The sequence below is a fragment of the Podarcis melisellensis genome, assembly GCF_964234715.1.
Source record: "Podarcis melisellensis genome assembly, chromosome: 12".
In the NCBI taxonomy this organism is placed as follows: domain Eukaryota; kingdom Metazoa; phylum Chordata; class Lepidosauria; order Squamata; family Lacertidae; genus Podarcis; species Podarcis melisellensis.
Window position 1 is genome coordinate 50124861 of NC_138544.1, and position 24774 is coordinate 50149634.

General features: G+C 44.1%; 1 protein-coding gene across 1 annotated transcript in view; it reads left to right on the forward strand.

The window, feature by feature from the left end:
- The window catches only part of PRKAG2 (protein kinase AMP-activated non-catalytic subunit gamma 2), a 205627-nt gene that overhangs the window by 42574 nt on the left and 138279 nt on the right, over positions 1-24774 (forward strand). The window contains 1 exon segment of the mRNA XM_081882786.1: positions 22783-22854. Within this exon segment, the coding sequence (XP_081738912.1) occupies positions 22783-22854 (72 nt within the window).

Genomic DNA, 24774 nt, shown 5'->3' on the forward strand with positions numbered 1-24774 from the left:
TAGTCTTGCCTTTGGAATGGAACTGGTATAAGAAATGGAGAACCTCTAGTCGGTAAAGACTTGATTTAAATCAATTTTTTAAAAAAAAATACAGAAAGACTCATTATTGCTGATGTAATCTTAATATTTACAACCAGCTGAAGGTTTCATTTTTGGAATAATAAATTTTCAAGAGTAGTTTTTACAGTTATATCAAAAATTGCTGATTTGGTTATACTATTAGAAATACATAGACTAATAAAAAAATGGTGAAATTATTGTGAGGTTCAATAAGTTAACTGTTTATATTTGGACAACTTTTCTGCTGTCCTTTATTGGAAGGCGAAAAATAATAATTTCCTTAATAACAATTTAAACAATTTATTTAACTAAAACAGTAACATTATACAATATGTATCCATGTTTTTTAACTAATGTGGTTAAACGATTAAAAAAAAAAGCTTAGATACATTGTAGCATATGTATCCATCTTTGTTAACTGATGTGGTTAAAAATACCAAAAAGCTTAGACTGAGTTTTAGCACACATGAAAAACTTAAACAAATCCTAATTTTCTGATGAATAACTTTTGGACTAAAATGTAACTTAAATAGAAAACTATCTTTAGAAAGTTTTTTCCTCCAAAAGCATTTTATTTTTTAAAATCTGATTTAAATTTTAACAAAAATCTGATATTTTTTTTTAAATCCCATTGATTTTTATCCACCCTGCATCTGGTCCAGCCTGGGCACTCTGAGTCTACTTTCAATATTATCATCTCTGATGTTCTACTTATTTGTCTTGGGCTCCATGTTTGTTACAATAGCATGCTATTGTTTTCTCTTGGTACGTCTAAGGCTAGGATGGCTGTGTCCTTGGGACACTGGATCATCGCACTAATAAATGCTGTTGGGAAATGAAAACACTAATAAGGGTGCTAATTACCAACGTGTGGAAGTTGCTGGCGCTATGTCTCTGTGTCTCCCGTGCACATATGATTCTGTGTAGCAACAATAACAACAACGATGACAAAATCAGACTTCCACGAAACATTTGTAGATGTGGGAATTCCCCAGGGATGGGGAAATGTGTGGGGAAATGTATTTCAGACATCAGTACAAGGATAGTTAAAGCAATACCTTTATTAGGAATCCGCCAAAAATCACAAAGTAATGTGCAGGGTTTTGATTATGTAATTCTAAGCTTCTTTAGTGGCTGGAGGCCATGTTAAAGCCCTGTAATGATAGGTTGTAAAACACTGGACGGCAGATCCCTGGTTGTCTTTTCCCTCCAGTTCTTAGGTTCTCCCTCTGGATGGCTAAATCTGACATGGCTCCAAAGCAGATGATAAAGTACCTGTAGACATGTTCAGCCAAGGCCTAAGCTTGTTCACTAGGCAACAAGTTCAGGAGAAGTCCCTGGGATTTCCTTTGATGTAAATTGTTTAGTTGTGAGGGTGTTAAGGACTGTGGGACTCTAAATCATGAGGAAGAGGCACCAATCTTTCACTTGGGTGCTACCACAGCAGAAAGCTCAATCCAGCTGGAAGCTATCGTATTTTTTGCTCTATAGGACGCACCCGACCATAGGACGTACCTTGTTTTAGAGGGGGAGAACAAGAAAAAAAAATTCTCCCCCTCTCTGCTCAGTGCCCCTTCAGCGAAGCGGCAGGAGAAACAGAGCCCCTTCCATTTCTCCTCCCGCTTGGCTGAAGGGGCGTTGCACAGCTCTCCCTCTCTGCTGAAGCCAGGAGAGTCTTGCTCTCCAGGCTTCAGCAAAAGCAACGCGAAGCCTCCGGAGCGCGGAGGGAGCGCTCCCTCTGCACTTCAGAGGCTTCGCGTTGCTATCACTGAAGCCAAGGAGCCTGCATTCGCTCCATAGGACGCACACACATTTCCCCTTAATTTTGGGAGGGGAAAAGGTGCATCCTATAGAGTGAAAAATACGGTATATCTGCAGAGTCGAGAAGTTGATCTGCTGAAATGTAATGGCAGGTGGTGCCACGAACGTTCCACTCCTTGTTGCATATCTCTTTGCAGCTCCTCTTGAATTGTAGCCATTCTGCTGATTTCAAAAACTTCCTGCCATATCCTCCCTGAATCCAAAAGGTGTATCCTCCCTTTTTAGTCTTCAATAGAGAGTAACCTTGCTTCCTGCTTACTGGCTTACACAATGGACTACCTGATCCTGACATTTTTTTGTTTGCCTTTTAGTCTCCTCACCCCATGCTCCCTTTGGTCATCTTGGTTGTACAGTGTTTCCCCTCTTCTTGGGATTCTAGCTCGGTCTGAAGCAGCGATGGCCAAACTGGGCCCTCCAGCTGTTTTGGGACTACAATTCCCATCATCCCTGACCACTGGTCCTGTTAGCTAGGGATGATGGGAGTTGTAGTCACTCCAAAACAGCTGGAGGGCCATGTTTGGCCATCACTGGTCTAAAGCTTCAATGCTATGCAGTGCTTTTCTTCAAGAAAAATAGGTGCAGGATCTCACCATGAAGTTGTTAGAGTAAGTCGCCGCTTCCCTCGTTCTGGCTTGGGCAGCTCAGAAGGGCCCTCACTCAAACATGCACACTTGCAACGGTAGAAGACTGTCTGGGAAGCTTGAAGCAGCCACCGTTACACAGGAGATGGATTGAAGAAAAGGAAATGTGAATTAGCCCTGCCCCATAGCTTGACCAGTTGTGGCTAGGAGCTAGGTGGAGTCATAGACCTAAAATAAGTGTGGACTCACACGTACTGGCCAGCTTCTGTTTTGACTTGAAATGTTCATTTTAGGCTTCTCAGAAGTACGTAATGGCAAGAAGCAGGCAGGGGGAGTGCCAGCCCTCAATGGCACCCACCTGAGAGGTGCTGTGCTCTGGCCCACTCCGGCTGCAAAGAAATTACTGATCCTGTGGACCACTGCATTGCCCTGATCTTCCAGAGCATCACTTGGGCCTTGCTTTTCTAAGAAGCTATTGGCCTTTACGAAAACATTTGGGCTGCCATCTTCTTTGCTCAGCTCTCTACACATCACTCGCTGTTCATTCAAGCATTTGGGTTGGTTGCTGTTGCCTCCATATGTTTCTTGGCTTTCAGCTTTTACAGATTTATGCTACCCACTTGATTATTTAAGGTGGATGTACAAGAGCATAGTCATGTTCAAAGCTTCTATACTTCAAACAAAGTCCATTTAAAAAATCAAGCAACAATGTGTGCTCTCCCAACCTCCAACAAAGGGCTGGCCAAAGGGATGCAAAATTGTGTGTAATCGAAGCAAGGTACAACAAAATGTTGAGGGCAATTTAAATTCCATTTGTTGTAATTAGATTGACGGCAGCGTTTGCTAAGTGCCTAATTCAATTTGGAGTTAGGTCAAAATGCAGAAGTAGGCAGTTGTATCGGATTTTAATTTTAATTTTATCTTCTCATCTGAAAAAAAAACCTTTATTGGAAATGGTGGAAATGTTCCTGTCGGTGGAACAGCCCCTTCTACTTCTAAGCTATTGCTAACATTTACATGGTAGAAACTGAACGAATGAAGGGGGGGGGGGAAATGGGTAGCTAGCTTAGATAAATCTTTCACTGCTTGTGTTCTGCCAGCTATAGGGGAAAGCTTAGACATTTAATTTAACTAGATCAGGCGGATCGGAGGAAGCTGAATGAAGAAGAGAGGAACTGGTGATGTGTGACCAGAACAAGCAAATGTCGCGGCTTCCTTGAGGGGAGTCCACAGATCGTTGGTGATGCTGTGGCTGTTTTCAAAGCTGCCTGTCTCTGCAGATGTTGAAATTCCATGCGGTTCAAAATCAGGGGCAGTGCTCTTCCACAAAACCTTCACAACTTAAGAGCATAACATTTGGTGAAGCCACACAAAAGTCAGTTTTCTAAATGCACACACTGCTCTCCCTCTCTCTCCATCCTTCAGTCAGGTGAGCAAAAGGTGTTATTCCTGGGAAGCGGCCTAGTCTGTAGGATGGTCCCAGGGGCCATATAGAGAGTCCCAAAGAGCTGCCTTCATCTTCCAGGCTCTTCTTATTGCATAAGGAGTTTTCATTCCACCTCCAGGAATGTGATGATAGCAGCAGGACCTTCCAAGCCCTTCCTTTAATTACCCTCAATTTTAGCAGCCTGCTCTTGTGAGATCAGCATAACCAATAGTGTCCCTGTAGTGCCCACCCATTGATTGAGACCTTTCCTCCATGGGTGCTGTCCGGATATTGCCAGGGAGCAGGGCCAAGACTGATGGGGGACAAAGGAATTGCCAGGGATGGCGGGGAATACAGTGGTGCCTCTGGTTACGAACTTAATTCGTTCCAGAGGTCCGTTCTTAACCTGAAACTGTTCTTAACCTGAGGTACCACTTTAGCTAATGGGGCCTCCTGCTGCTGCCGCTGTGCAATTTCTGTTCTCATCCTGAGGTAAAGTTCTTAACCCGAGGTAGTACTTCCTGGTTAGCAGAGTCTGTAACCCAAAGTGTTTGTAATCTGGGGTGTTTGTAACTTGAGGTACCACCCTATTGCATTTTATCTTCTCCATATTGCTATTGTTTTTTCATTTTGCTGCCGAATCATGACTGCTACGAGCTGGCCTATAAGAATAAAGGTAAAGGGACCCCTCACTGTTATGTCCAGTCGCAGACAACTCTGGGGTTGCAGCGCTCATCTCACTTTACAGGCCGAGGGAGCTGGCGTTTGTCCGCAGACAGCTTTCCGGGTCATGTGGCCAGCATGACTAAGCAGCTTCTGGCGAACCAGAGAAACGCACGGAAATGCCGTTTACCTTCCCACCGGAGCGGTACCTGTTTATCTATTTGCACTTTGACGTGCTTTTGAACTGCTGGGTTGGCAGGAGCAGGGACCAAGCAATGGGAGCTCACCCCGTCGCAGGGTTTCGAACTGCCAACCTTCTGATCGGCAAGCCCTAGGCTCTGCGGTTTAGACCACAGCTCCATCCATGTCCCCTGGCCTATAAGAATAGCAGCAGTTAATTTAATAGTAGGTACATTATGATCAGCACATCTGTCATTTGTATTATCCATGAATAAATAAAGTGGGTTTTTTAATGTATATAAACACATGGTTCTTCCCAAACTCCAGACCTACAATCTGCCCTCACTGCATGGATGTCTTGCCTGCTAACAAGATAACACATTTTATTCCAAACCTCCCACTTACCTTACGTGTTTGTAGACGCCACCCCCTCCCCCAGCTTTGGACAATTGAGTGCTTCCTCCAAAGTACGTTTCTCTTTAACGCATCTTTTCAAAGTTAATAGGGTAGGCTGGAGGGTTCTCGTAATCAAATCTGAATTGTCTGAAGCGTGCCTGGCTTGCAGCCTTTGAGCATCAGATGAAACTGTTGTCTGTGTTCTCCTGGGTTACCTTGTGTTCCCTGAGATCTCTCTGGTTGCTTTGCTCTGGGAATTGACAGCACACCCAGGCACTGGTCCCCGTCTGTTGCGGCGGCATCGCTCGCTGGACCTGAAACATTTCAATTTTGCTTCCTTTTCCCTGGGAATATTTGTTCTTCTTAAGTGCATTTCTATGGATATTTCAACCCAAGGTGCAGGATTCTACAGAGCTGTAAGTAATGGATTTGCGTGAGTCATCTGTGTTTTTCCGGAGGCTGTAGAAGAAGCAGATAAACCGTGCCTGTTAAAGGGAAACTGTGTCTATCAGTGCAAGACCAAGGCTGGGAGAAAGGGGAGAGAAATTTGTTTAGCTGAATAGAAGTAGTCCTTGTGTATTTTACTGAGTGGATGTGTTTTGTCTGTTCTGCATGTATAAACTGACACGGCGACGCTTTTTCCCTGATTACAATAAAATGAAAGGTTGTAGATCATGTTCTCCTGCCAGGGTGTTTTTCAACCACAACTTTTTTCTCCTTAGCAATTTGCAGAGAAAGATTAGATATTCCAGGGAGATATTTAGTGGAGTGCAAGGGGTGTGGGTGAGAATTTGCTGAATGCATGTTTAACCATCTGTTCTCTTTACCCTGCAGTGTCTGTCTTCTGCTTGTCTGGTAGAAGCAATCTCAGCTTCCTAATACACACACACACACACACACACACAAACGCATGCATGTATCTTGGCTTATTAGTTGCAAACATTGCTGTTGATGGTGATTTTAAAATATATATGTATATATAGATATATTTTTCCAGTTTGAGATCTAATGAAAACGTTGCCTTTTATAAAGATTCACAGTTCGGACAACTTTCGGTTTGTGTTAGGCCTGTAAACCACAGGCACGTAAATCTCAAAGCACTCAAATCCTGCGAACAGAAGCTTATGTTGCAGCAGCAAAGCCAAACACATTGCCCCTGGTTTCAAAGAACTCGTTGATACAATGTGTTCTGTGTGAAAATGGGCTTCCTTTGAGCTGCCCTGTACCTACAGCTAATCAGAAGGCATTGGACAAATCAAAGGTTTGATTTGTCCCCCCCATGTATCACATAATCAGCTTGTCAAATTGTTTGCTGGAGGTGATTTCTTCCTTAAAGCATTTTAACACAGCTTTTGTGCAGAAGCCACGGGCACTTGATGCATTTTCGTGTGTAGCTTCCTTTTTGCAATGACTCAAGGCAATTGCTGAAGTTCTGGCAGGTGGGTGATGCCAGGTGGTCCCCCTCTCTTCCCTTCCTTCCTCACCTGGCGGCTAAGATGGAAGCTGTGCTTGCTGTCTGAAATGGTTGGCAGAGTCAGGGCAGCTGTGGAAGTTCAGGGGAGCGGTTGATCTCCCTGTACCCCGCCATTAAAGGTAAAGGGACCCCTGACCATTAGGTCCAGTCACGGACGACTCTGGGGTTGGGGCGCTCATCTTGCTTTATTGGCCGAGGGAGCCGGCGTACAGCTTCTGGGTCATGTGGCCAGCATGACTAAGCTGCTTCTGGTGAACCAGAGCAGTGCACAGAAACACCGTTTACCTTCCCACCAGAGCGGTACCTATTTATCTCCTTGCACTTTGACTTGCTTTCGAACTGCTAGGTTGGCAGGAGCAGGGACCGAGCAACGGGAGCTCACCCCGTCGCGGGGATTCGAACCGCCGACCTTCTGATCGGCAAGCCCTAGGCTCTGTGGTTTAATCCACAGTGCCACCTGTGTCCCTTGCCCGGCCATTAGGCCCTGGCAAATAGGACCTGTGGACTGGACAAAGGTGGTTGGCAGAATCAAGGCAGCTGTTCTACCTCCGGCAAGTGGGCAAAGCAAGGCCCATCTTCACCTTGCCTTCAGCCTGTGGGTTGCTTCTACACTTAACGTCACTTCCTGATGACCCTGAGTGGTTTGCAGGGATGTTTGGTTACACCTGCTATTTATTGAGCATTCTTTCTGATCTGATTTGATTGCAGGACGATTAGACAGCATTGGTTATTTAATGATTATTCATTATGATTTGTTCTTTTTAGATGGCAGGCATTGCACCAGGCAAGTATTATCCTGCATTTTCTAGCACATTTCCCCACCTCTTTCCTTATTGCAAAAAATGTTTGATATTTGAGGGAAGTGAGTTTGTTGCGCGAGACCTCCAAGTCCACTTTAAGGGTGCAATGTGAGTATGTGCTTGAGTCCCACCCGAAAGCAGTGATGGTCTGGAAATGGCCCCGGTGCAAATAGGGCATTGTTATTTCTTCCGTTAGTAGGAAGAGGAATTAAAATGCAGGTTCCATGCAGCATTTGAGTTATTATTATTATTATAGGGTAGGCAGAGTTTGCAAAGCAGAGGTATCAGATTTGATGGCATACAAGCAATGTAAAAGCCTAAACATGGTTTTTCCTGGCCCTGCTAAACAGTCTGGCGCTGCAGTTGTGTTTTACCACACAAAACGATAATAAATAAGGTTGTTTGTCTTTGTGGTGGTGGAATGGTAGGATATCGTATAAAACACTGGAATGTAGTAGGCTTAACAACAATGTTGTGTTATAACCTTGGGGCAGTGGGGTGGGAGAAAATGGTACATTTTGTCTCACGTCCTGTGTGGAGTCAAAAAGGGACTTGCTTTTCCCTGGTGTTCTTCATTGCTTTGGTCTGTTGACTTTGAAGGCCAGCGTGCCATTTCAAGGCAACATGTGGAGCTAAGCAGTTTTTTAAATTTTCTGCTATACTGCCAAATATCATCAAAAGGAGCAAGCAGGACATTCCCAGGTGATCTTCCATTTATATATTGGCCAAGCTCAGACCTGCTTAACTTCTGAAATCGAGCCACACCATTATATGTTCATTTGTGTTTGTGGTGTCTTGATTTAAGAACAGCTGAGTTTATGAACAATTTGGATTAAGAACGCTGCAAACCCGGAAGCAGGTGTTTTGGTTTGTGAACTTTGCATTGGAATAAGAACATGTTTCGCTTCCTGTTGAGTGTGTTCCATTTGCAAATTGAGTTCCCCACTGCTATGGGAAAGCACGCCTTGGTTTAAGAACGCTTTGGTTTAAGAACGGACCTCTGGAACGGATTAAGTTCGTAAACCAAGGTACCACTGTATGTTTAAAAATACCTAAGAGGATCCTGTTGCTCTCATGTCCTGCCTATAGGCTTTCCATGTGAATCTGGATGGCCACTGTAAGAACAAGATGCTGACCTGATCCTGCAGGACTCCTCTTAAGAATGCCAAGGCATACAGTAAAATGGAAAAGCCGACTTCATTGCTTATACTCTTGCTTGCCGTTTCTAATCTTTAAGGATTTGCATCTGACCTTTAGCAAAGCATGCCTGTCAAAGAGTAGGTCTCCTGCAAGGAGCTCTGCCTTGCAAGATTGGAAGAGTGTAGCCCTGTGTATGTTTACTCGGAGTAAGTCCTGTTGAGTTTATGCGCTCAGTCCTAGGAAGTGGGTATTAGGCCACAGACCTACGTGGAGGCAAGTCCTATTAAATTCAGTGGGAATTGCCCACAAGATAAAATGTTGTGGTTTTTTTAAATATTTTTTTATTAATTTTAACATATAAATTATAATACATACCACAAAACTTCACATCTTATACAATCTGTTTTTGGACTTCCATCAGCACCTCTGATGATCCACCATTCTTATCACTTCTTCTGCATTTCTTAAATTCATATTGCCTTTAATTGTCTTAGCTAACCATCCTCCCCTTTATCCATTTTTGCAATAATTCAAATAATTCACCTCACAAAACTTCTTGCAAACCTACAAACCTAATCTGATCATCACAATTACCTTTCAAATAGTCCGTAAATTTACTTCAGTCTTTTGTGAATCTTTGGTCCCGCAGATTTCGAATTCTTCCTGTTAATTTATCTAATTCTGCATAGTCCATCAATTTCATCCTCCATTCTTCTTTTGTCAGTAATTCTTCTTGCTTCCATTTTTGCCCACAAGATAAAATTTTGAAAGTGGTTTGCATAAAGGTAATAAAAATACATTTAATAAAATCCCTGTATGAAAGCAAGATACGGTCATACCTCGGGTTACGAACGCTGCGGGTTGCAGACTGCGCGGAACCCGAAAGTACCTGAACTGGTTATTTCCGGGTTTCAGCGCATGCGCAGAAGCGCAAAATGACATCACACACATGTGCAGAAGCACCGAATTGTGTCACATGTGTGTGCAGATGCAGTGCTTCAGGCTGTGAACGCTGCGGGTTGTGAACGTGCCTCCTGCATGGATCACATTCACAACCGGAGGTATGACTGTAAAAAACACCAAAATTATCAGAAATAACACTGAGCAGGATTAGAAGGGGGCTGGAATATGCAGCTGTCTCTTACGGGGATCAAACCTGCAACCTTGACCTTATCAGCCCCACGTTCTAACCAACTGAGCTATCCCAGCATGCTTATCCTAGAATGTCCGCCTGTACTTTGTATTGTGTAATTAGAGGTGGTATGTGTACAGTAGTGTTATTTCCATAATCTGTTATGTAGGTCCATGTTCCAATAAATTGTTCCCAGTCATTTGTTCCTTGGGGAGCTAGATTAGATTAGAAAGACATTCCGGAAGGAGAGGTTGTTTGCTTTGAAATCTAAGCTAACCCCCACCCTCAGATCCTGGAGCCAAGCTGGGAGAGTTGAGTTGGCTTCCTCTTCCTCCATCTTGTTCCACTTGCAGTTTTACCAGAAGCATCTGGTTGGAAACAGGCTGTTAGTAGTGGAGAAACCTTAATCTGTTCCAGCACAGTCAGTCATTATCATTTTATAATACAACAGGCTGTTAACTGTGAGAGGAGGGGGCACCAAAGGCATAGATTTGATGTCCCCATGTTTGAGGCAAGAGTCTTGGCAATGCCCATAGATTTTGTTTGTAGACCATCAAAGGGTTTGGGCTTCTGGTTTGGGCTGTGTCCTCATATGTGCCGGCTGGTTACGGTGATAAACAACTCTTGCCAAATGGGTAGAAAGCTAAATAGACGTTTTAAGGAACAAAACAACCATGCAATGCAGTCATAGCCTCTTCGGGGATGTTTTTAGTGTTTGATGTTGTATTGTGCTTTTGTTTGAAGCTGCCCAGGGTGGCTGGAGCAGCCCAGTGAAATTGGCGGCATATACATAAATAAACATTCTTATTCTTATTCTTATTATGACATTAAAACCAGCAATCAAACCCAAAATAATAATCGGTGAGAAACTGTGTAATCAGCTAAACTAATACAGTAGATTTTAAAAGCCACAGAAAATAAAACATTCTTAACCCGGCACTGAAAAGAATATAATGTTGGCCCCCGTCTTCCTTCCTTCTGGAGGGTATTCTAGAGCTGAAGCCCCACCATCAAGGCGGCCCTCTCCTGTGTAAATGTGTAACACAACTCATCTACAGATGGGAAAAGGACCTCATCTGAAGATCTAAATGCTTGGAGAAGGTTTATATAGGAGGGGGCTGTGCTAGTCTCCTTATGGAGAGGATTCTGCAGTAGAGGTGCCCTCACTATAAAGATCCTGCTCCATTCTTAAAACTTACTGCAGCATTTTGTTTTTGTAGGACACTAGTTGAAAAAAAGCATTCCTGATGCTCATTCCGTAATTTCACTTTTTCATCTCTGTCATGGTGGGACTGATAAAATTACTTGACAGGATTGCCAGTCTAATGACATACCTTCCAGGAAGACTGATGGATAAACATGCTTTGTTATCTGCCTCCATTTTCCTGAATATAATCATATGAGCTCCTTTCTACCAGTTGAACTTGTTTCTTTTTCTTAGCCATTGTCAGAACCAGATGCCACAAACTTCAGAGTTTGGATTGGCATTTAATCTTGCTAGGACAGCATGGCTCAGTTTCCTTGAGCAAACAAATATGGCCATGTATCCTATTGATTTTTAGAGATAGCTCATCTTTGTAATGAATCAAAGCTGCCATCCTTCATAAGATGTCATACTTGTTCCTTGATGTAGTCGACAATGCAGCTCTGTGCATTGTAGCCTGAATCATGGTTGTTGACTTGGAGTGTGAGGCTGGCAAATGATATTCTGTCTTGGGGAGGGACTGTAACCCAGTGGCCAAGCTCATACTCTGTATGCAGTTTCAATCCCCTGATAGCTCTAGCCCAGTGGTTCCCAATTGGTGGTCCGTGGCACCATTAGCATAAAAACTATCATAGCGATATAACAAATTTCAAAAGTAGGGGATCTATGGCTTGGCTTTTAAAAACAGGGGGTCCATAGAATTTAGCTAACTGGGAACTACTGCTCTAGTTAAAAGGATCAGGTAGCAGGGATCTTTTTCTCAGTAGTGATGTATGGAAGTGAGAGCTGGACCATAAAGAAGTCTGATTGCCGAAGAATTGATGCTTTTGAATTATGGTGCTGGAGGAGACTCTTGAGAGTCCCATGAACTGCAAGAAGATCAGACCTATCCATTCTGAAGGAAATCAGCCCTGAGTGCTCACTGGAAGGACAGATCCTGAAGCTGAGGCTCCAATAATCAATACTCATGAGAAGAGAAGACTCCCTGGAAAAGACCCTGATGTTGGGAAAGATGGAGGGCACAAGGAGAAGGGGACAACAGACGACAAGATGGTGGGACAGTGTTCTCGAAGCTACCAGCATGAGTTTGACCAAACTGCGGGAGGCAGAGGAAGACAGGAGTGCCTGGCGTGCTCTGGTCCATGGGGTCACGAAGAGTCGGACATGACTGAACGACTAAACAACAACAACAGCAGCAGCAGCAGGAGGGATGAGAATACTCCTCTATCATAGAGTTTGTCTTCTACAGTGGTACCTCGGGTTAAGTACTTAATTTGTTCCGGAGGTCCGTTCTTAACCTGAAACTGTTCTTAACCTGAAGCACCACTTTAGCTAATGGGGCCTCCCGCTGCTGCCACGCCACTGCTGCGTGATTTCTGTTCTCATCCTGAAGCAAAGTTCGTAACCCGAGGTACTATTTCTGGGTTAGCGGAGTCTGTAACCTGAATTGTCTGTAACCTGAAGCGTATGTAACCCGAGGTACCACTGTACTCACCCAGCTTCCTGAGCAAACACCGAGCATCTTGGGGATATGGGATGTGGACTCCAAGTGAGTGATCTCGCAGCACATTGCTGTGAACACTAACCAGACCAGTTTAAGGTTTCAGCCCCTGCTGCAAACTTCTCTTTGTTGAGTCTCTTCCTCAGCCAAGTGCCTTTCAGTAGTCTCTCTTCTATGTAAGTGGGGTCCCTCCTATCTGGGTGCGCATCTTGAAGCTGCAATTTTTACTTCCACCAGTGCCTCAGAGTTTCAGTACATCAACTGCCTGGGACTGATAAAAGCACTGGCACACATATTTCAAAGCAGAGACCCAGGGACAGGTGTTTACAATAGGCCTTGCCAGAGTACTGAGACCCGGGTAGCTGCCCAGGAATCCTGTGAGTTGTTCTCCAGAGACGTACTCTTGACACATACTTGATTTTTAAAAAAAATAATAATGCAAGGAATAATCTTTCAAATTTACTTCCGCCAACTCCCGAACATCTCATTTTAGCTGCATAACACGGAAGATGTTTTGATAAGAACAGGTTGTGTCTCCAGAACAGTCTGGTACCAAAAAAAAAAATGTATTCACAGTTTTGTCTTTTTAAATTCAGTTTCATCTGCCTCCATCTTAACAAAGCTTGACACTAATCATGGACAGACTCTAGAATTGAAACAGTGTAGCATTCCCCCCTCCCCCATGCTGAGATGCACAAAGAATATAGATCTAGAAATATTAGAGCTCTTCATGGACTCGTGAGTTTTCCCACCATAATTGTGGGTGGAGAAAAGGGATGAGTACAGGTGGGAGGGACGACACATCGATTCACCAAATTTCTCCAAGGGGAATAGAAATTCTCTAATTGTTTTCTGGGGTGGGGTTCACCATTAACTGTGAGAACAGCACAGCTATTGTTCGTTTTCCTAAGTTGAAGTTTTTGTTGTTATTGCTGCAGCTGCCACGGCAAGTAGCAGCAACTTCAACTCTGGCCACCATTTTGTATCTCCCACCTTGCCCCAGATCTACCATCTTTCCACAGCATTGGAGGGAAAGTGGGGGATGGCAGCCATTTCACACACACGGAAAAAAAGATGGAGAATATCCTGGGGAAATTCTGCAAAGTGGAAGGGTGAAAAAAAGAAAAATCTCAGACATTTTCTCAGAAAAATTGACCCTACTGGGTCAACATAGACTTTCTGTCTCTCTTTTAAATTCCTAGGTCTTCAATTTTGTTTATTTACCATTTATTTTACTTTATTTTATACATATTAGTATGTTGTATTTAATGCTGGTTTTTTACCGTATAGTAAATTACATCACATTAGTTGTCATGAGAATGGGTAGAAGTCATCACTGTGGCTGAACATCCATCACATACCTGTGTTTCTCTCGCTCACCCCACTTGCTTATCTGCCAAAAGCATGGACAGTTAACATTTTGACTATAGTGCAATTGTCTCTTATGCTCTATATAGTACTAGGAACACATCGAAGGTTTTGAGTGCATGGTGAATGTTGTTCTCCTGAATAACCTTGAGCAGAGACGACTCTTCCACCAACCTGAGCTGCCAATCTCTGCGAAACAATGGAAATGACAATGGCTTCCCTGTATGCAGAGTTGTTGTGAAGATGAACCAAATCAAGGATTCGAAAGATGTTTGCGAATCAAAAGCACTGTGTAAACAATTGATAATAACGGTAATCTTCAGGCTTTAATATCCTTGCATGCCAGCTGATCTCTTTGCTCATGCGAATTACTCATGGCTATTACCCAAAAAGAATGCACAGAGCAAGCAGGAAGAACAGCTGTTTTCCTAAACTGCTGAGAGGTGGAAGCGTGGCCTTCGCTCTGCTTGTGTTTTTGAGATTTTGTACATTTTTATGTGATTCGGACAACGGCATAGAACAAAATTTAAAGGCAGAACTGATCGCCGCTGTGGCGCCACATTTATGCGGTGCTTTCAACTTCCTAGTCCAGAGCAGGCTACTGTCAGGGGCCAGGAGTCTCCTTCAGGTGATAGAAGACTCCAAAACAGAAAGGGAAGGGCACATGTGTCACACCCTGGAAGCATTGCCACTCTGTGACGCATGTGTCCCCCTGGCCAGAGGATGTGGCACTGCCATCTTCAGACTCTGGAAACTTCATGGAGGACAAGGGTGCAGGCAGAAACTCCTGCACTCCATCCTAATAGGAGACCAATGGAGAGGGCTGTGCCTCTTTAAGTGAAGGAGTGTCTTCTGGTTTGGGCAGAACTCCCAATTTGGAAGCAGCTGTGCACACAGGGCTACATAGGGCTGGAGCTCAGTTTGTTCCCTGCGGGGGCAATGTAGCGGTTTTGGGTTTGTGGAAGATAGCCTGAAGGCCTGCATTCAGTATGAGTCTTTATCTAGTGTTGCTGGTACCCAGCCTGTGTTTTGCATTGCCTGAGCACAGAGCATGACACTTGCAAGACGCTCTGTGCCTAGCATGAAACCTTATGGTCTGTGGTTTTCCAGAGTGCAGAGCAGTTTAGTTCAAGTTGCTAACATGGCGCTGGAATGCAAAGATGGGTTTTGTCTACTTTCTTTGTGTGCTAGACACTTCACCTATTGACTGAGTACAGGGATTTTTTTTTTTACAAGGCTTATAATTTTCAGCACGTATGCAGTCATACCTCGTGTTGTGTTTGCTTCATGATACGTTTTTTTCAGGTTGCGACCCGGAAGTACTGAAAAGGGTTACTTCTGGGTTTTGCCGCATGCGCAGACGCGCAAAATGACATCATGCGCAGATGTGCGAATTACGACCCGTTCACGCGCAGACATGGGTTGCGTTCTGCTCATGTTGCGAACGGGACTCCAGAACGGATCCCTTTCGTAACCAGAGGTACCACTGTACAAAGTTTATATACAAAGTTTATATACCTAAAGAAAAAAAACAAGGACAAAAAAACTATTCCAAAATCATTTATGTACCAACACTTCCTGTCTATCTCGTGTTGAACAGTAAGAGCTGTTCGACCGTGGAATTTGCTGCCAAGGGGTGTGGTAGAGTCTCCTTCTTTGGAGGCCTTTAAGCAGAGGCTTGACAACCATATGTCAGGAGTGCTCTGATGGTGTTTCCTGCTTGGCAGGGGGTTGGACTCGATGGCCCTTGTGGTCTCTTCCAACCCTATGATTCTATGATTCTATTCTATATTCCTTTTTTACAAATGAATGTACTCTTATTATTGTATATTTCTTTACATTTTATCTAATACATTCCTATATCAATATGTACCCTTGGTCTTATTTCTCAAATCAGTCGCTCTCCAACGTCAATCAAATGCTAGCATTCAGTGATTTACAGTGATATTAAAATACAAACATAACAACGGGGCATGGGCTGGAGCCATCTTGCTGAATCATAGACTAGTTGGAAGGGGGCCTGAGGACCCCCTAGTCCAACCCCCTGCAGTGCAGGAATTTTTTTGCTCAGTGTGGGGCTCGAACCAGCAACCTTGAGATTAAGAGTCTGGACCCTGCCTGGATGAGAGACGTGATGGGGACGCCATGCATTCAGCCGTGAGTTCCATGGGAGAAAGGTGGGATTTAAATCCAATAAATGATGAATAATACATTCAGGGGGCAGTCATCAGGTCTGCAATGCCGTAGCTCCCAGGTCATTCACTGATCTGAACACAGGAATGTACAATGCAAGCCTAAGCACGTCTACTCAGAAGTAAGTCCCACTGTGTTCAATGCAGCATAATCCCAGGAAAGTGGAAGCAAATGGATTGTGCTTTTAAGCAGAAGTTTCATAACTGTGCGGGCCCCACATTGCGCAGGGAACACAAAAAGATTCAGGCATCTTTTGTCATTATCTCCTGTTGAAAAGCAGTACAAAAAATCCTGTTCTATTTATCCTGTAGGTGTCCATCTGCTGTTTGTGACGAATGTTCTATCTGTAACAGGAGGGCTTCATAATTCTGAGCACAAAAGAACTACAAAAAGCAAAAAACCTCAAGTCCCACCAGTCGCAAATAGAATTACATTATACAACGTAAAGATTTAGAAATGTGGCAGCTTTATAAATCCTTTTAATGTAGACCTTGGGGCCAGTTACTTTCCAGAAATGAAAGCAAAGTATATAAATAAGAGGCAGCTGGTAAATAGCATAGACAAATCCATACAGTTTTTATGTGCAGCATACTTGCACAAACAATAACTTTCTCAACGAAAGTGGCTGGGGCAGCCCAGTCAGGTGGACAGGGTCTAAGTAAATTATTATAATTATTATTCACAAAAACCAAATCATCTGATTTTTTTTAAAAAAAATCAGGTTCTCGGGTTTCTTTTTGCTTGATTTGATTTGGTACTACTCCCATCCATTTTCCTGTTGTAGCTCTTCCTGTGTTTGCCTCCTGAATGATCAGAGATCGATGAAGGCTGCATTGCTTACCGGCTTGTGTGAATGTACCGTTCTGCATCTGTTACCACCCACTCATTTGGAGTCACGTTGAAAGCCAGCCACCCCAGTTCTGGCACCTGACAATTTAGCTTGGCACATGACACACACACACACACACATCCTTGGTGAAGTGTACAGAACGTCAAAGCCAAGAGAATGAACCAATGTTTGAGCCTTGAATTAAATCACCGCTATAAACCAGAAGAAACAAATGGGTTTTCACAAACTCTGATCCTTCATTTTAACAGCAGGGTGTAGGGATTCCTCTCTGCATGACCTGCAAATACTTGTCTGTGGCCTTCATTATGTGTTACTCAGATATGGTGGGCCTAGCTTATATGTCAAGTAGCTTCTGCTCATAATCAGTTTTGAGGGGAGCTCTACAGTTTGGGGTGGGATGCGGGTGGCGCTGTGGGTTAAGCCACAGAGCCTAGGGCTTGCCGATCAGAAGGTCGGAGGTTCAAATCCCTGCGACGGGGTGAGCTCCTATTGCTCAGTCCCTGCTCCTGCCAACCTAGCAGTTTGAAAGCACGTCAAAGTGCAAGTAGATAAATAGGTACCGCTCCGGCGGGAAGGTAAACGGTGTTTCCGTGCGCTGCTCTGGTTTGCCAGAAGCGGCTTAGTCATGCTGGCCACATGAGCCGGAAGCTGTACGCCGGCTCCCTCGGCCAATAAAGCGAGATGAGCGCCGCAACCCCAGAGTCGGTCACGACTGGACCTAATGGTCAGGGGTCCCTTTACCTTTACCTACAGTTTGGTGTCTAAGGAGCTGTGCCCAGGGGAGACTATGGGTTGGTGGGGACCCACATCGCCAAGCTTTTCTCTCTTTGTATGAGGCAATCTCTGGCACCTCACGGCTCTGGAAGCTTCAGCTTTGAAATCTGGTATGAGAGAGGAGGGAAGTTGAGACTGTCATGGGTGGCTAACCTCTTTCCCCGCTGCACCAAGCCACAACTTTGCCTGTGGATCCTTCCCAAGGCAAAACAGTTTTCATAGGACATTTGTTGGTTTCATAGGGCATTTGTGTTTGAAATTGATGCTTCCCTTTTTTGGAAATGTTGGAAAATATGCCCTTTTCTGCGTACCTCTGGTGCTTTCCAGATTTGGGGCTTAAGATGTAAAAGGCCACTGGATTGCCTAATTTAGGTTTGTCTGAGATGCCAAGAATTTGAGATTAGCACTACTGATTTATTCTTTTAAAACCATCCACATTCAGGTGCTTAAGCAAAAATAATCACTTGAAAGAAATCTGACTTGAATCCCCCTTGCCTGAATTGCTCTCTCTCTTTCTGCATCTCATGCGGCTCTAATAATTCCCCGTCTGTGACCATTATTTGTTCTGAATTGAAGAGGTTGCAGGTTAGAAAGTGTTCTTCAATAGTGGCCATCACTCACTGGCAGAGCACATGTGAGTTATTGAGCGCAGTGGGATATTGAGAGGCAGATTAATCCAACAGAGAACACGGCATTTAACAGGAAAATGTTGCAGAGTAGAGGATAGAGCGTTGTACTTTGGCTGGGCACAAATGCTTTCGTGCACCTGAGAAAGGATTTGAACCCAGCCCTTGGAGGGGATTTGAACCTAGGGTTCATGCCACACACGCTCCTCTTCGTCTGTGCACATTCTCAGCACATGTTTGCTAAATTTGTTGTTGTTTAGTCGTTTAGTTGTGTCCGATTCTTCGTGACCCCATGGACCAGAGCACGCCAGGCACTCCTGTCTTCCACTGCCTCCCGCAGTTTGGTCAAACTCATGCTGGTAGCTTCGAGAACACTGTCCCACCATCTTGTCGTCTGTCGTCCCCTTCTCCTTGTGCCCTCAATCTTTCCCAACATCAGGGTCTTTTCCAGGGAGTCTTTTCTTCTCATGAGGTGGCCAAAGTATTGGAGCCTCAGCTTCAGGATCTGTCCTTCCAGTGAGCACTCAGGGCTGATTTCCTTAAGAATGGATAGGTCTGATCTTCTTGCAGTCCATGGGACTCTCAAGAGTCTCCTCCAGCACCATAATTCAAAAGCATCCATTCTTTAGCAACCAGCCTTCTTTATGGTCCAGCTCTCACTTCCATACATAGCAACATACTAAAACAGCACATTGTTTAATGAGCACAAAAGTCCATCCGACAGTGAACAAGTAGCAGAGGCAGGGATGCAATTACAGTTTATTTTCCTTAATTAAAGATGACTTGGGCATATTTGTCTCATAAGTGTAATTTTCTTCACATCACTCAAAGCTGTCTGATCACCAGCGCAAATACCACCCCGGCTTTTGTTAATTATTGCTAATTAATTTAACGAGAACATAGCTCCTGCTAATGGAGAGATATTGAATGGTGGCACAAAGGGATCATCTCCTTTGAATTTAATTTGAAGTGTTGCACCGATTGCAATCTTCTGTTCTGAAAATCTTCCGCTTCCTGCAAGGTCTGAAGATTACGAGTGGTGATATTATGCATAACAAATGTTTGCATTTTATTGGGTTATCCTTGAGAATATGATACTGGGATATGCAGAGAGAGGCTGCTAGGGAAATCAGGGTCCTGCCCTCATTCTGCATTTGAGAGCATTCTAATCCAGAACCTTCTAGAAAGAGAATGAGCTGGAATTAACAGGGCTACTTTTAACTGTCTCAGAAGATGGGCAGAACATGTATCATGTGTGAGAGAGCAGGAGTAGATTTAAATCTCCTGTTCTCCCTTTTCTGGAAACGAGAGAGGAGTTGTGTAGAGTGGAGAAGGACCATAGAGAACCTTTTGTCTGCTTTAGGGACTAAAAGGAACCGAAATAGAGAAGAGCATTGAAGGATTCAGTCTCACAACTGTGAAGGAAAAGTTGACCCCAGGTAACTATTAAACCACCTTCCTGAATGCAGTATGGACCTGCCCATCGTGAAATACATGCCTTGAACAACATCTCTCATCCCATCCAGCCAGCCAGCATGACCAATGGTCAGGGATGAATGTAGTTTTAGTTCAAAACATCAGGAGGGCATCGGGTTGGGGAAAGTGTTGAAGCCTCTAGGATAGCCATGTTACCTGTTTTCTGATTTTACTTCAGACCTTTGTGAGACTTATGGGGAATGGTTGAAGGAGCTGGGTACCTTTAGCCTGGAAAAGAGGAGACTGAGAGGAGATATAATAGCCATCTTCAAATATCTCAAGGGCTGTCACAAGGAAGATGGAATACGCTTGTTTCCCCCCCTGTTCTGGAGGGTAGAATTGAAACCAATGACTTCATGTTACAAGGAGATTCTGGCTAAAACTTCAGGAAGAGGTTTCTGAAAGTAAGAGCTGATTGACAGTGGAACTGACTCCCTCTGGAGACAGTGGACTCTCCTTCCTTGGTTTTTAATGCCATGGATGCTATAGTTGAGCCACTATGGTGTAGTGGTTAGACTAAGACCTAGGAGATCAGGGTTTGAATCCTCACTTGGCCATGAAGCTCCCTGGGTGCTCTTGGCCTGGCCTACCTCACATGCTTGTTGTGGAGATGAAATTTGGAGGGGGAAAACAATATACAGTGGTACCTCAGGTTACTGATGTTGAAGTGATCATTCTTGAACAGAAGACCTGCTGAATTATAAGATAAAGTTCACCAATGCCAGGTGGTTTGTGTTACTATCACCAGTGGTTTTTTGAATCATTACTGTAATTATATTATAGTGGTGCCTCAGGTTAAGTACTAAATTCGTTCCGGAGGTCCGTTCTTAACCTGAAACTGTTCTTAACCTGAAGCACGACTTTAGCTAATGGGGCCTCCCGCTGCCTCCGCACCGCCGGAGTACGATTTCTGTTCTCATCCTGAAGCAAAGTTCTTAAACCGAGGTAATATTTCTGGGTTAGCGGAGTCTGTTACCTGAAGCGTATGTAACCTGAGGTACCACTGTAATCCACCTTGAGCTCCATGGAAGAAAGGCAGGGCGATAGTGCTATAAATAAAATAAAGGAGTATAGAATTCTCCCCTCTTCATTTCCCCGTGTTCCTGTTGGTTCTTTAAGTTGGCAATCTGATTAGTGTCCCTTAACACATTTCACAGGCAAATCCCCTGTTTAATACAGTGGAAGGAACGTCTCCCTATCTTGCCTTCGTGACAAGACTTCCTCCGCAACACCTGCAATTGCAAACACATACTTGTCATATTCACACATCTTAGGTTTACTGTTGAGACAATAGGTTTTCATCTAAAAATGCTATTAGCATCTCATATCCTCGGAGATTCTGTGTGACAGCCGATTTACCTACTATATATTTTGGAAAATAGTTTATGTCTGTCCGTCTGTTATCTGTGGGTTTGGATCATAGTTAGTCCATTTTACGATCTAGTTGTTTTAGTTTTGTTTGATGTGTTGGGTATTTTATATAGAAAAGTGTGATAAAAACAGATAAATAGATAAATAAGTGAAAAAGGGTAAAGGTAAAGGACCCCTGGATGGTTAAATCCAGTCAAAGGCAGCTATGGGGTTGCGGTGCTCATCTCACTTCAGAGCCGACGTTTGTCCGCAGACAGCTTTCTGGGTCATGTGGCCAGAATGACCAAACTGCTTCTGGAGCAAAGGAACACACTGTGACGGTGTGGTACCCCGAAGCCCCGTAAGACGTGACCGTGCGTGTGCAGGCTGCGTTTCGCTGTTTCCGTGCATGCACGTGACGTCATTTTGACCATCTGCGCATGCGCGAGCGGCGAAACCCGGAAGTAACGCGCTCTGTTACTTCCGGGTCGCCGCGGAGCACAACCCAAAAATACTTATCCTGAAGCATATTTATCCTGAGGTATGACTGTACATACAAAGACCCCCATCATTCAGGTCCAGCTCCGAGGGTCTTCTGGCAGTTCCCTCGCTGTGAGAAGTGAAGTTACAAGGAACCAGGCAGAAGGTCTTCTCAGTAGTGGCGCCCACCCTGTGGAATGCCCTCCCATCTCAGCCACAGAAGTAAGAAGGCATCATTTTTCTGTTCTGTCCATGAAGCACTGTTTCCCTTCTGCTGCAGTTCGCCTTTCACACGGTGTTATTTGTCTTGCTGTTCGCTATGGCAAAACTGCGTAGCTTATGTAATATACGTATTTCAGTACATAAGTTGCGTTGCCACTGCAGTATTCCACCCTGTTCAATGCAAGTTGGTGGGGAATTGACACATGATCAATTATGTACCGTTTACGGACTGAAAGCAACAACTGCAGCAAATACTGATTACATTGGCTAGATTGAGTTCTGTTGGAGGAGTGGGATGAATAAAATGAACATTGGCAATTTCCGCTCCGATTTCTATTTTCAATGGAATTCTCTGATATCCCTCCTTCCAGGTAAGTAGGAATAGAATAGCAGGCCAAATGCCTGTTTGTGAAGGCAAGCATTACCTGGAACTGTACAGTGGAAAGGTGAAACTGCTCAAAGGAGTGAATAAGTAGCCAGCAAATAAGTTAAGTGACCCCCACACCCCCACACCACTCAGCGTTAACACTCCCAGAGCTGACCTTTAAAGCCCTAAACGCCCTTGGTCCAGTATATCTCAAGGAGGTCTCCACCCCCATCATTCGACCCGGACACAGAGGTCCAGCACTGAGGACCTTCTGGCGGTTCCCTCCCTGCGAGAAGCCAAGTTAAAGGGAACCAGGCAGAGGGCCTTCTCGGTAGTGGCGCCCTCCGGGTGGAACGCCCTCCCACCAGATGTCAAAGACAACAACTACCAGACTTTTACAAGAAATCTGAAGGCAGCTCTGTTTAGGGAAGCTTTCAATGTTTGATATATTACAGTATTTTAATATTTTTTCGGAAGCCGCCAGAGTGGCTGGGGAAGCCCAGCCAGATGAGCGGGGTATAAATTATTATTATTATTATTATTATTATTATTATTATTATTATTATTATTATTATTAATTGAGCTGCTTTTCATTTTATAAAATGACTTCCAAAGCTTCCTTTTACACACTATGTATTCCATTTCTATTCTAGTCTGTGTGCCCTTTAGAAACTTTAATTTTCCTTCTTTTCTCCTAGGATCTCAGCTCATTTGCCATGCCATTCTTGGATGGGGACGTAGACAGTGCAGAAAAGCATGCTTCGCGGAAGGTAGGACTTTCTGAGTTTTCTTTCTATCTCTTGCTAGTGAAAACTGCTGGTGCGTCCATCAATCCTCCCAGAATTCAGAGATCTGTTTCCCTGAGTTCACGTCGGCCATGTTGATTTGTCCAGATATGGCTGATTCAGCTGAATATTTTAAAGTGGAAGTTGCTGCAAGGTCCCTTGGTCCCTTCTGTGTTGATGATGCGGTCAAGTGGTCTTGGGGAAAGGCCTCTTCTATGGCCACCTTATTCTGACCTGTGGATCTGGTTCCATGGGAGGTGCTTCCACAGGACCAGCTTGCTGTGTGAGGAAGATGAAGGCGTGGCCTTGCTATAACTTTTTCACCTTGAACATGTGAACAGACCCTTTAGCAAGCTAAAATCCCTCCAGAAGAGGCAAAAGCCCATTCAAAGTGGTTTAGAAGGTAAGAAATGCAACTGCCAGGCAGCCCAAGACAAATAGCTCAAACACAGACAGTGGTGTGCATTCAGATGTAATGCTAAACCATGGTTTGGCATTACACGTATGAACAGCCACAATATATGGGGATATGATCTCCTTTCCTTATTTGGAAAATAATAGTTTTGTGTCTGAATGGAGCAAATCATAGTTTGCAGAATTCATTGTTTTCCAGCAAATCAGGAGCAAGCTAATATTTCCTATTTTGCCTCCCCTTGTGCAGAAAGGACAGGGGAAGAGCTTTGTTGTTAAAGTCGGTTAGCCTTGCGATATTTCACCTCTTGGGACAGCTTCAAGAAAAATGCCGAGAACGCGTCTTTCTGGCTGTTAACGTTTCACAAAACCCTTTGCCTTAGTAAGCAGAGATCCATTTTAAATTCTGCGGAGCTGACTCACACCTTTCACAATGAAGCATTAAGCACGACACACTTTAGGAGTGCAGAATCTGATGGCCTGAGAAGAAAAAAACTTTTTCTTAAGTGAAGCTACATTACAGCACTTTAAATGTTTTGGGGTCGCCGTCACTACCATCAGTGATGAGGAATTATCGCTTCTCGTCTGCAGATGAAAATATAATTTTCTGCAAAAGATTGGAGAGTGCCTGATTCAGTCTTGTACATGCATGTGCAGTTTTATTGTCCTCCTTATGAGGACACGGGTACAGCTGCAGGCAGCCCAGCTGCTTCCAGGGGGAGGAAGACCCACACTTCTGGCTGCAAGAGTCAAGCTGGCTAGGGGGCCTGGCTTAATAAACTACAGCAGGAGTCAACCAACTTTTTCAGCAGGGGGCCGGTCCACTGTCCCCCAGACCTTGTGGAGGGCCGGACTATATTTTGAAAAATAATGAATGTATTCCTATGCCCCACAAATAACCCAGATATGCATTTTAAATAAAAGGACACATTCTACTCATGTAAAAACACCAGGCAGGCCCCGCAAGTAACCCAGAGATGCATTTTAAATAAAAGGACACATTCTACTCATGTAAAAACACGCTGATTCCCGGACCATCCGTGGGCCGGATTTAGAAGGCGATTGGGCCGCATCCGGCCCCTGGGCCTTAGTTTGCCTTCCTATGGACTACAGTATAGTGTAAACAGAACTTAAATATTCACACCCCAAAAATGTGTGTGACTCGCTTTATTGCGATATTTGCTTTATTGCGGTAGCCTGGAACCGAACCCGCAATATTTCCGAGGTATGCCTGTAACTTTCAAACCTGAGGAGTAAATTAGGTGTCACTTGGTGAGAGTGTTTTTGTAGGCAGATGAGATTGTGTTTGTACCTCCTGGGGAAGACCTATTGCAAATAGTGATTGACTCATTCCTTCCTCCCCAGCCCAGCTTGTGACATTTTTAGCTTTGCTGTGAGTTTGAAAATGGTGGTTATAACACAAGGTTCTGTTGCTTCTCCAGACTTAACTGCCGGCTGGCAGTTTTAGCTTGTTGCTAAAACTTCAGTTTTGTT